Genomic DNA, 12,149 nt, shown 5'->3' with positions numbered 1-12,149 from the left:
GTTTAAATTTGTTAACCTTTCTTCATAGCTAAAATGTCCCATTCCTTTTATTAATTTTGTAGCCCACCTCTGCACTTTTTCTAGTGCGATAGTACTCTTCTTTAGAATAGGTGCCCAAAATTGAACAGCATATTTATCCTGAGAATTAATGCTCCTTTTTTTATACATGACAATACCTTACAGGCCACAGTGTTTTGCAATGACCAAGACAATGCCTTATTCCCCCATCTGTCACAAGTGAAGACTTGGGGAAATTACAAAACTTGTCAATCAGAGGAAAAAATACATAAGATGAAACTAGTTCCTATTTGCCTTATGTATTTAAGGAAAAGGATTGAAAAAGAAGGGGAGAACACATTAGGGGTGAGGAAGAGAAGAACGGATTGATGCAAGGTATGCTTAAAGGGACACTATAGTCACCTAAACAACTTTAGCTTAATGAAGCAGTTTTGGTGTATAGAACATGCCCCATGCAGCCTCACTGCTCAATCCTCTGCCATTTAGGAGTTAAATCCCTTTGTTTATGAACCCTAGTCACACCTCCCTGCATGTGACTTGCACAGCCTCCATAAACACTTCCTGTAAAGAGAGCCCTATTTAGGCTCTCTTTATTGCAAGTTCTGTTTAATAAGATTTTCTTATCCCCTGCTATGTTAATAGCTTGCTAGACCCTGCAAGAGCCTCCTGTATGTGATTAAAGTTCAATTTAGAGATTGAGATACAATTATTTAAGGTATATGACATCTGTTTGAAAGTGAAGCCATTTTTTTTTTTCATGCAGGCTCTGACAATCATAGCCAGGGGAGGTGTGGCTAGGGCTGCATAAACAGAAACAAAGGGATTTAACTCCTAAATGTCAGTGAATTGAGCAGTGAAATTGCAGGGGAATGATCTATACACTAAAACTGCTTTATTTAGCTAAAGTAATTTAGGTGACTATAGTGTTCCTTTAAGTTTATGTGGGCCGCAAAAAAAACCCTTAAATTTTCATTGAAATGTAGGTTTATTTGAAAAAGTACAGTATAAAAAAAACAAAAAAACAGCATCCCCCTCTACTAAATCCCAGTCCCCTCCTCTACTAAACCACAGCACCCCCCTCTACCACCCTGTGCCAAATATTTTAGCAGAGTATGCACCTGCAATGTGGGGAAAGCAGGTGACTACTCTGCTATAACACCAGCATGTACTCACGGCTCGCCGGGCCGCAAAGATGGTCCCTGTGGGCCGCATGTTGCCCACGAGTTTGACGTGCTTGGTTTAGAGTAACAGAGTTGCTTTTAAGGGTTACTACAAGTACCATGAGCACATCAGTGATTTGATGTGTTCCTGGTGCTTGGAGTCTTTATGTGCAGTGTTTCACTATAAGTGAGATTCCTGGTTTAGCTAATGTAAATTCTGTGCATATTGGACATCTGGCCACTACCATTAAATATTTATAAACCACTCGAGTTGAGACATTATTTGTAATATTTTCAATAACATGTCTTTTTGGATTAAAGAGTCACTCTAGACTCCTAAACAACTTTAGCTTGCTGAGAAGCTTTGTGTGTGAAGAGTGTGTTGTCCTTTTTTCACTTTGAAAAAAGAGCAGATTTCAATAGAAACTTTTCTGAATTAACCTGGTTACACCACTTGGCTTTCAAGCAGACAACAGCGAATGTTACTTCCTGGTTTTGTTAGCTCAATGCAGCTGACCTCAAGAGGCAGCAATCGGCCAGATCACCTGACTTACAAAGACTTCTCATTGAGCTGCATTGGTAAGTCTGTGATTGGACAGACAGAGAAAGTCTGGGCGGGGTTAGCAAGGGACAGCGTGCAAAGGCTGCAGACAATAGAACTGCAGGTTTTGCAGGCTAATTTCAGATATATCCCCATTGAAAAATACATATAATTAAATGAATGCAAGGTTTCATTTGGGGTATATGTACTAAACAGTGACTTATTTATTTTGTATTTGGGCAGTGGAGTCTCCCTTTAAATATTGCAAAGCGCAGGCTGACTTCACATATTTCACGTCTTTTGTTTATAGTTATGTACATTTTTTTTTTAACAATCGATTTGGTAGATTGTGTTACCTAAATTCCCTATCCAGAGAGATTTCCAATTTTTTATAGAAAATATAATAAAGCAAAAATAGTTTTTTTTTAAATGCGGTTCTTCGTGGCACTTGCAATATGTTTACACGGTAGGCTAAATTATGTGACCTCAGAGTAACATTTTGATACACAAAATTCAATTTTCTTCATATGTGCAACCCTTATGTATGGTGAAAACTCACTTGTATAGAGTATTATAGCATTGTAACGGTCTGCATTGTTAGATCTTGTGTGCTCTGTATGCAATCTAAACTTCAAATGTCCTGAAGTGACGCTAAGCCCTTTTAGTGCTTAGCTTTCCCTAATCACTGTTGCATTTGAGTATTCTAGTGTTTTTTTGCCCCACCCAGTCTCTAGTGCTGGTTTCATAAATCTATTTCTTTTTCTGCAATCATATTTGGTGTAGGATCATAGCGGTTAATTTCCTTTGCAAATAGACCTAGGTATGGTAAAGGGTATATATATATATATATATATATATATATATATATAAAAACTTTCTATTTTTTCCCTCCCCATAATGGTTGGGAATTTGTCTGATGACAAGTATTTTTTGTCCATTTGTCCCTCTGTTTATTTTAGATTTAATTATTATTATTTTTATTTTATTTTTTAAACATAGCTGCCTTATTCAGGAGACATTAGCCATTACACATAGTCAGTAATGCGTACAATAAACATTACAATATTTAGAAGAATAAGTAAAAATACACAGAGTCAAGAACCCTGGAACACACTTCTATTTATTTGAGCATCACACTACAGATCACAGTAAGTGTACAGCAGGATATTGTGCATTGATAAATACTTCTGCTCTGTTCTGTACACAGTCTCAAACACATACCACAGAAGCAACGGAAGGTTGACATGTTAAAGCGACTAGTCACATATATATACCACGGAATTTATATAAATGACTTATTTTTGCAGTAGTACTAAATATTCAGCAGTTATTGTTTTAGAAAGTTTATATAACTTGGATATTGGTGACAGAAGAATACAATTTTGCCAAAATAAAATATGAAGCAGGGATATGCTGGTTAAGTTCTCCAGTACTTCGTTAAAGCATTCTTGATTCTCTGGAACCATGGGCATCATGGGAACTGTAGTTTGCCAAACCAAGTTGCCTACCCTTGATGCATTGTAATTAATTTTACTTAAGGATCTGTAACAGATAGAATTCTAACTCAAAGTTGAGAGTCACTTCTGCTACACATTCCAGGGTGATAATGACATATAGGTCAAACAATATGGCATCTTAATAGTCAAGTTGAAGCAAAAAGCTTACTAGATAAGTACATCTCATTTGAATTGAAAAGAAACTGAAATAAATGACCCAAAGACAACACAATTCCATACGAATATAAGCAATATTCCTATTATAATAATCACTTCTCTATAAAATGTACAACAAAATAGAAGCGCAATATAAAATACACTACATCCCTTTACTTTTTCTTATTGAGGATACCACCATTAAATCTATAGAACCTTTAAAATACATTAAACACATATGTCATGCTATTTTTGTACCCAAAAGCAGCATCTTCAGATGCTAAGAGAACTTTCTCTACACTCTAAAAGGTTCTAAATGAACATCTGGATGTGGCTGGTCATTAGAATGTATGACACAGGTTCCCCAGGGGAGATGTACTAAGCTGTGATGTGTTGGAGAGGTTTATGGAGCCAGGTATTTACTGTACAAGAACTGTCAACTACAGACAAGGGAATTGCACATTTTAAGCCAAGAGGTCTTTGGACCTGATATTTTTACTTATAAGTTGCAAACCTCTTGCCTCTTTATGCATAACTCCCATAACAATGTCCCTCTCCGCAGGTAGATGGGATCCAAATATTGACCAACCTATAAAGCGCCATCATATTCCACAGCACTGAACTATGAAGTGCATTACTCACCTGTAATCCTTTACATACCACATGGGTAGAATGGACAGAACTCTCCTATTTAATGGCCGATATGTGATTATGCACTAACTCAACACACAAACTGTTAAAATATAAAGACCCAAGTCCACGTGAAATAAAAGTAGCAGCGTTATGTCGATGTTAATGTAATAATGCAGTCTACCTTCCTTAATACTTGTGTGCACAGGCAAAACAAAAAACAATAACACTGTTTGTGTTCTTTGCCACCAAGAGGTAAATGATTTGGAATATATCACACAGTTATACGTTAAATATAAGCATATCTCTCAACTGTCCTGGTTCCGGCTGGACCATCCTGAATTTGGGCTCCTATTCTGTTGTCCCACATCCAGGATCACCAGAGGAATGTTCCCTGCCAGCACAGTGCGGGCGCATAGATGTGCTTGCTCTGTACTGAGGGCGCTAGGCCCATGAAGAGAGTGCTTAGACTGGGTGTTCTTGAACGCAAGTCAGGGTGCCCACCCTCTTACCCGTTACTGGGCTGGACTGCCCATTTTGGTTGTTGCCAGAAATGCATGCCCACCCACTGTCCTGATTTCATACCTCCCAATGTTGCGAGGTATGCATATGTAAATTTGATTTGGAATTCTACGTTATCTACAATATGAAAATGTGGTAAAAATAAGTATACAGCAGATGTCTGAATATGCTCTCTGAACAGCATAACAGTTCGGCAACGTCCCTTTAACCCACATAACTTTTAAAATATTGACATCAAACGGTCAGACTCATGGATCAAGTAGCAAGTTCAATTCAAAGGCAACAGCACGGTCGGTCCTATGTGTGAGTAAGAACCAACAGGTCTTGCCTCATTTACTCAAGAATCTTTACTTTGCATTCAGCTGAACGTAAGCTATTTACTGAATTATATTTATTAAGGCAAAATTGGACATTTGTGGGTCAAGTGCTGTCATTAATCCTCATTGAAATCAATACATGACTAATATTAAATTCAGATTTATCGCTTTGCAAAGGGTTTCCCTGAATATGTTCATATGTAAAGTGCATTGCTAATGGGAAGTTCATTCAGAACATCCATGGCATTAAACTAAGCTTGGGAGGTGCCCGAGGGCAGCAGATACACCAGATCGGAGACATAAATCGTATATTGTGATACATAGAACCAACAGTTTAAATATATGTAAAAAATACAGAAAAATCTATAAAGAGTTATGTTGCCCACGTCAAATGCTTACTATGCAGACACTGTTGTGAGGGTGGAAAGGCATCAAAACCCGTCTCTCCCCGCATTTTAACTGTGCATTTCTGCCCTGGCTATATAGGCCAAAATAAAACAATGAATTGCACATGAGGTATACATTTCTTTTATGACAACTTCTACACAAACACAAAGACATCCCAAGGCAAAACGATACAAACAACACACTCCTCTCTCTTTGAGACCTTGAAGAAATATTAACCTAGCCCTCTAGGTGTACCTAGATTTTGCAATTCAGTTTTCAATTCACTACAATGTAGTAATCAGGGAATAAGCGTCACAAAATCTAATACAATTGTCCATCTTGGTTTAAAGGTCTATGTGCCTCTAAGGTGTTTCTGAACTTTTCCAACTTTGGGAGCTTGGTTACATGCTGTCCCCATTTTCCAGAGATACAATTGGATATACATTTTTCAATAGAGGTTAACCCCTTAAGGACACATGACATGTGTGACATGTCATGATTCCCTTTTATTCCAGAAGTTTGGTCCTTAAGGGGTTAAAGAGTAACGTTTCTGTCTTATAGTTTCCCCCTGATGAGCCCTAATCTGACTGGAGGAAGGAGTTGACAAAATGTCACCTCTGTGGTAGTCGTGCTACTGGAAATACAGCACCTGCACCAGATAGGATACAACAGACTGCACCGTGCAGTATGGAAATTCAAGTGGAAAAGGTGATACTACATTTACTAAAACATAGCAGCAAGAATGTGAATGGTCACCTGCAAATCACCAGGATGCCACTGCTTCATTACTGCCAAGTCTAGGAAGGTCAAATTCCAGTACAAAATAGTTTTTTATATATTGGCTAGAATAACACTTCAATAAAATGTTGCACTTTTAAAAGGAACACTTTAAGCACCAAAACTACTGCATGCCAGGAGTGCACTGGTGACCCCCATTGTAAACACTTGCTGCTTTAGAAATGGTTTGGCTGTTTATCTGGGGGTTGCCTCCACTACAGCCTCCTCTCTAGCCAGAGCCAAGTCTGGCGGTGCAAAGCTGAGCACACTTGCTCAGAGTGATTAGATGAAGCCATGCACTGCTGAGGAAAGCTTACACTCTTAAGCAGGAGCTTCCGGGCTCCCCTGGTGTTGCCTGGTAGACCACAGGTATTATCAGATGTTAAACTGTATAAACAGCAAAATCCTTCTCCTAATGTGGAATGGTGAAAGCTAACCTTGGAACAGCAGATCTTGTGGACTACATTTCCCAAGGTGATGCAGTACAGGAAATGCCTACCTTCCAGCAGTGTTAGGTACATAGAATCAGGAGAGAAGGGGCAAGGTGAGAGCGAGGGCATGCTAGTGACATTTATGTACGTTTAATAGCATGCACACACCAAGCTCTATAGGGACTTTTCTGTTTATTTGGCTAAACAGCCGGAGACGGAGGGATAGGCGCTCAATATTGTGACTGTTTTGCAGATTTTGAGATAGTTGGGTGGTATGGGAAATGTAGTTAATGAGCATTAGTAGTACCAGGGTCAATGCCCTAGACTGCATAGTAAAATTACACTATTTACCAAGCATGTTTCCACATCATGTAAATTGCATTGTGTTACATTCTAATGTGACTATTTTCTATAATTTATTTCCTGATAGACACTCTATTGTTGGGTTTTTCCTTTTCATAGAACAGCAAGTATGAAAAATAAAGAACATTTTCTGAACTTCTATGGATCATCTAACTTCATACACAACACTTCCCTATACAGAAAACTCACATTTATACATTACAATCTTAAAAAAATCCCACTCTACTCCTATAATTATTAAAGCAATAAATTAAATATAAAACTTACTTTAAATTCATGATATTTATTCCCATGCGAATGATCGTTAATAATGTACACTGCATAAATGATGGTTTTCATTCTGACAGTATGTAAATAACTGTACTGTGCATTCTACCGTTGACTGTCAGCTGTTTTGCACATTTCGTTATTCAGTGGACTGCCACTTTGCCAATGAAATGTCTAGGACTTTATTGCGTTATATCACCATCCTATTGATGCTTGGGCATCCCATACAGGATCAGCTGTTGGGAGATTTGGATTTTTAAGCCAGAAAGCATCCTGCAATGAACTGGTCCCACGTAAATTTAAGAAATATTCAGATTTTTACTATATCCTCCCTAGGCACTGCTGTAAGATTATCCAAAGGATGAAGATAGGCTTCAGGCAAAGTTAGGATAGGAATGGTAAAGGTCTCTACATTTAGACAGTTAGGATTATTAAATCATTATCTATACCACAACTGCTCAAAATCACAGATGCAAATTCACTATACTAGAAGGTGCCCCGATGAGAAACCGAAAGCTATTTAAATTTTTTTGGGCCGGGCAGCAGAAAACAAACAAACAAACAAAAAAAAAGACAGACTGTATGATATTCAGGGTTATGCACTAAAGGGAGAATTGCTTGCATTAAAATGGAAGGCCAAGAGAGTCAAACTGGAGGAATGGTTGACTTGGAGAATCTCAACAGTTCGGCTGTTTTGGACTTAAATTTGTGAATAACAATATATTGTGTGTGTTTGTGTAATTTATATATTTGTTCAGTCTTGTTGTTTGTTGTGGAGTTTTATTTTGGGGTAAATTCGCCATTATCAGTGGAAAAGAACACACTACTTCTTATGGTGACAGTTCTATCCAAAATAAACTGATCAGCCACAACTTTAAAAACACTGAAGTAACTTTGACACATACCACCTACTGAAAGTGTGTTGCAGACCACGTACACCCCTTCATGGCAATGCTGTTCCCTGATGGCAGTGGCATCTTTCCGCAGGATAATGCACCCTGCCACACTGCAAAAACTGGTTTAAGGAACATGATAATGAGTTAAAGGTGTTTCCCAGATCTCAATTTGATTGAGCATTTGTGGGATGTGCTGCAAAAACAAGTCCCACCTCACGACTTGCACGACTTAAAGGATCTGCTGTCAATGTCTTGGTGCCAGATACATCGTGACACGTTCAGAGGTCTTGTGGAGTCCATGCCTCGATGCATCAGAGCTGTTTTGCCAGCACAGGGGGGACCTACACATTATTAGACAGGTGGTTTTAATGTTAAGGCTGATGATCAGTGTTTGTGTGCTGTTAATCTAATGTGTGCTACATTCCCACGGGGATATCCTTACAATAGGAGAAAAATAATCAGATTACTGAAAGCCGTTTGGGACTTTCCTTAAGGTGCCAACATGTCATTTCTGGAAGTATTTTATTCACTCTCAGACAGCTGTAATTGATATGTTCAGAGTTGCCGAACAAATGTTTTCTATGAGAATAGAAGTTTAACTGGGAAAAAAAAAATCATCAGTGCATTATCAGTCCTACAGCATGAAAACAAGTGCTTAATTTTTAGGAACAATGTATAAACAATATTACAGAAGAGTGCCACTGTATAGATCACTTCATTAAGGGGCTAATCCAAGCACTATGACCACTTCTGTGATTTCGACTGGCCGCGGTGCTTAGGATCTGCATCTGAAAATGCACATTGCAGAGGGAGGTGTAACTCCACCTCCAGCAGCGGCATTAGCCAGCCAAGCTTGTCAATGTTACATTTGTGCATATTGGGCTTCTGTTGTCAGCACGCATAGCATATTGACAACAGATGACCAATGGCTGCACGATCCACCCTCTCTGTGCCATCCAAGTACCCCAAGGATGCCCATCCACCTGCAGTGAGGAGGAACGTCACGGTGGGAGGATCAGGCCTCAGGGAGAATCTGCCCTCACCGTGGGAAAGCAGGAATATTTGTGCTTGATAACTTTGTTTTCTAAATTAATCCATAAAAAAAAAAAAAAAAAAACAGTGTTTTGGTAGAGTAACCCTTTAAATAAATTTCTCATACATTATATAGCTATTTTTCACTTTGTTTCCCTCCTTGGTATCTAAGGGGCATTTAGAAACTCTGAAGTTTCTAAATATCCTAGTTAGGTGCGTTGGTCTTCGGTGAGTGCAGCCAATATATATTTGGATTTTAGTGGTTCTTAATGAATTACATAGTCTAAAATGTTTAGCTCCAAGTTTTCCCGTTGTCCAAATTAAACATTTCTGTTTAAATTACTGTATGATATGTGGATTACTGTTATATCCATCATAAGGTATAACCTTTTTGTTTGTTTGCAGAGTGCACAGTGTATCGCTTACCCAATGCCAATTAAAGCCTTAAAAATACTGAAACAAGTTCCTATTAACTCTTCTTCATAATAAGGATGGTTTTCTTTTAAATACATTTCAAAGAAAATAATTGAAAAAAAACATGTATATCCATTCATCATTTTTTTGAATGAAGTCAACGTACACATTTACTGCAAGCTCAATTAGACAGGAGATTCACACATTTGAAATGCAATACCCATCTACACAGACACAAATAGTACTTTGTGGATACATTCAGTAGTGGTTACAGCCAAGTTTTCACAAAGAAGTTATATATTTCACCATGGATTCAAGATTATTGCACAAAAACAGAAACTCAAAGGTCTACCACGTGGACATTACCGATCAGTATAATCTAGGGTGGACGAAGACTTGGTAGACAAGTTGGAGGAAGGGTTTCCAAACTTTGCCCGTGATGGTACAGGTGGTGGGGCAGGTGGTTTTCTGATTGGCAAGGTAAGAGAGTGGCCAGCTTGTACTGAATTCGAGTTGCTATCAAATTCCGAATTCTGGAAGTTGGTTGTTAAATTGCCATTGCCAAGGGCTACAGAGTCATACTTGTTGAGTTTATTAGCAAAGTGGTCTTCGTCAAATGTGACCCAACCTTTCATACTGGGATCTTGCATGGTGGAAAGTTTTATTGGTAGCGAGTGACTTTTTTCCACTGGGCCTAGAGTAAATTTCACTGTGTCTTGCTGCAGTTCTGGCTGACTGTGTGCATTAAACTGATCCAACATATTTGTCTGGAAAGATGATGGAGCAGTCACGGGTAATTCGGAGACCTTGAAAGGATTTCTTGCCTGTTCAGTGAATGGGTTGGGAGGGCAGGTATTTGACTTGTTGACGAACGGGTTAGGTGATATCCGCAAACTGTCTTGAGATCCACTACGGGCTGGGATAGGAGGTAACGGAGGAGCGAGAGTAATGCTGCTTAAGATGTTCACATTATTCTGTACTGTGGAAGGCAACGGAATTGACTCTTTTTGGCTTGATGTTGGACCTGGGATTACGTGAGCTGGTGCCCGGAGGTTTGAAATGGAAAGCTGATCAAATGAAAAGTCCACAATAGGAACATTGTCAAACTTGCTTTTAAAGCCACTAACTCCGTTTGAGGGATGCTGTAATAAAGAAGAAAAAAAAAAAGCAAAAAAAAAAAAAGCACATTATTAATATTAGATTGTTTCCCCTTAAATCATAAATGTCTTTCATCCATTTCCAAAACCAAAATGAACAAGGTAAATTTTCAGATGAAAAACAGAATGCTTTTTTTTTTGTCTAAGGTAAATGTTTACATGGATAACATGAAAAAACAAAACAAAACAAAAGATCTGTTAACAAAAAGATGATTTTTGCCTTGAGTTTTGTTCACCTCATGCACTATTCATGCAACAATTGCAGTCAAATTAGCCAGCGCCGTAACTTCTGACAATCCAGCTGCCAAAAGCCAAAAACATACTTCTACCATACGAAATGTCTGAGACTTTTACAGCTGCAGTTTAATACTTAAACACTTCACAGCTTACATTACAATAGAGTGAAAATGCAGTATGTAAAGTAGTCACACAGGGTATCTAGATTTGATTTATATAAATCTAACCGCTATACTTAGCAGGTTACATTGCAGTGAAGGGGATTTTTGATGAATTCTGAGAAATACCCTGTTTATTGAGTAACCCTGTTTGTAAATAGGGGTGATCAAGTCCATAAAAATGCACATTAGCAATCTTTCCTGCTACTAAAAAGCCGTTCTACACACTATATAAGTCTAGCATAGCCACCAAAAATTAACTACCGGTATATCCCACACTTCAACATTGCAGCTTCAGCAGTATCACACAATTTACTGCTTAGTATGTGCCGGAGAACACATTATTTGGGCCTTTAAACATTGAAAGGGCAAATTATAACTGAACAACCCATTTAAAGTTGTCAGAATGGTTTAACGGATCTCCAGTTAGGGAATATTTGATGCATTACAGTAGAATAAAATAAAAACGATAAAATCAATATTTCAATTCTAAGTCATAACAAAAAGTAGCAACCTGAATATAAAGAATCTAACATGGAGGAGTCCCAGATAAAGAGGCACTGCTGTGGTGTTTCTGTAGCTCCCAAAGTAACTTTGCCCACATTTATGGGGGGGCCCCATGTATCGCTAGGGGGTCTCATGGCCTGAAGATATATACTTTTGTGTAAGAATAGTGAGAATAGAAAATGGAGGTTTATTGGAGATTCTAAGAGACTGTAGGATCTTCCACAGATTCTCCCGCACATGCTCGATAATGTGTCATAGTCATCTAATATGTATCACAGGGCTTAAGACACACTGCATTACAAAAGTCATCTTTTTTTGTTAACAGAGGGGTGGGAATGCTTTGATGTTAGTCGTCTTAGAATAATTAATCATCGAGAGACTGCAGAATATTTATCTGATTAGGAGAATGAATGATGGAATGTGGTTTGCAGCCAATAAACTCTGCACAAAAGTCAAACTCATGGGAAAACAAAAATGCCAGGAGCAACCAGTAGCCCAAGAGCTGGATAGGTGACAACGGTGTCTGAATCCAAACCCAAATTTTAGGTTACAAGTTGGCCGCTTTTAAACTCAAACTATAAAATGAAGGTTCATTTTGACTACCATATTCAGTCTGCACAATGCTGAATACATCCAGATTAAAGCATGTGATGTCTTTTTACACACAGATCTACATCATTCTA

The 12,149-nt window shown here is 38.3% G+C and overlaps 1 protein-coding gene across 7 annotated transcripts in view; it reads right to left on the bottom strand.

The window, feature by feature from the left end:
* Nucleotides 1-9,612: 9,612 nt before the first annotated feature.
* SYNJ1 (synaptojanin 1) overlaps nucleotides 9,613-12,149 on the bottom strand; it is a 78,743-nt gene continuing 76,206 nt past the window's right edge. For 6 of the 7 annotated variants that reach the window (XM_063447752.1, XM_063447788.1, XM_063447795.1 and 3 more), the window contains one exon: nucleotides 9,613-10,549. In XM_063447752.1, coding sequence (XP_063303822.1) covers nucleotides 9,770-10,549 — 780 coding nt within the window. In that variant the 3' untranslated portion in view covers nucleotides 9,613-9,769. The remainder of the gene's footprint in view (nucleotides 10,550-12,149) is intronic. The other variant, XM_063447813.1, reaches the window with a different exon arrangement.

Source organism: Pelobates fuscus, chromosome 1 (genome assembly GCF_036172605.1).
Source record: "Pelobates fuscus isolate aPelFus1 chromosome 1, aPelFus1.pri, whole genome shotgun sequence".
In the NCBI taxonomy this organism is placed as follows: Eukaryota; Metazoa; Chordata; class Amphibia; order Anura; family Pelobatidae; genus Pelobates; species Pelobates fuscus.
Note: the sequence above shows the minus strand (reverse complement) of the source record. Positions and strands in the feature narration are given on the sequence as shown.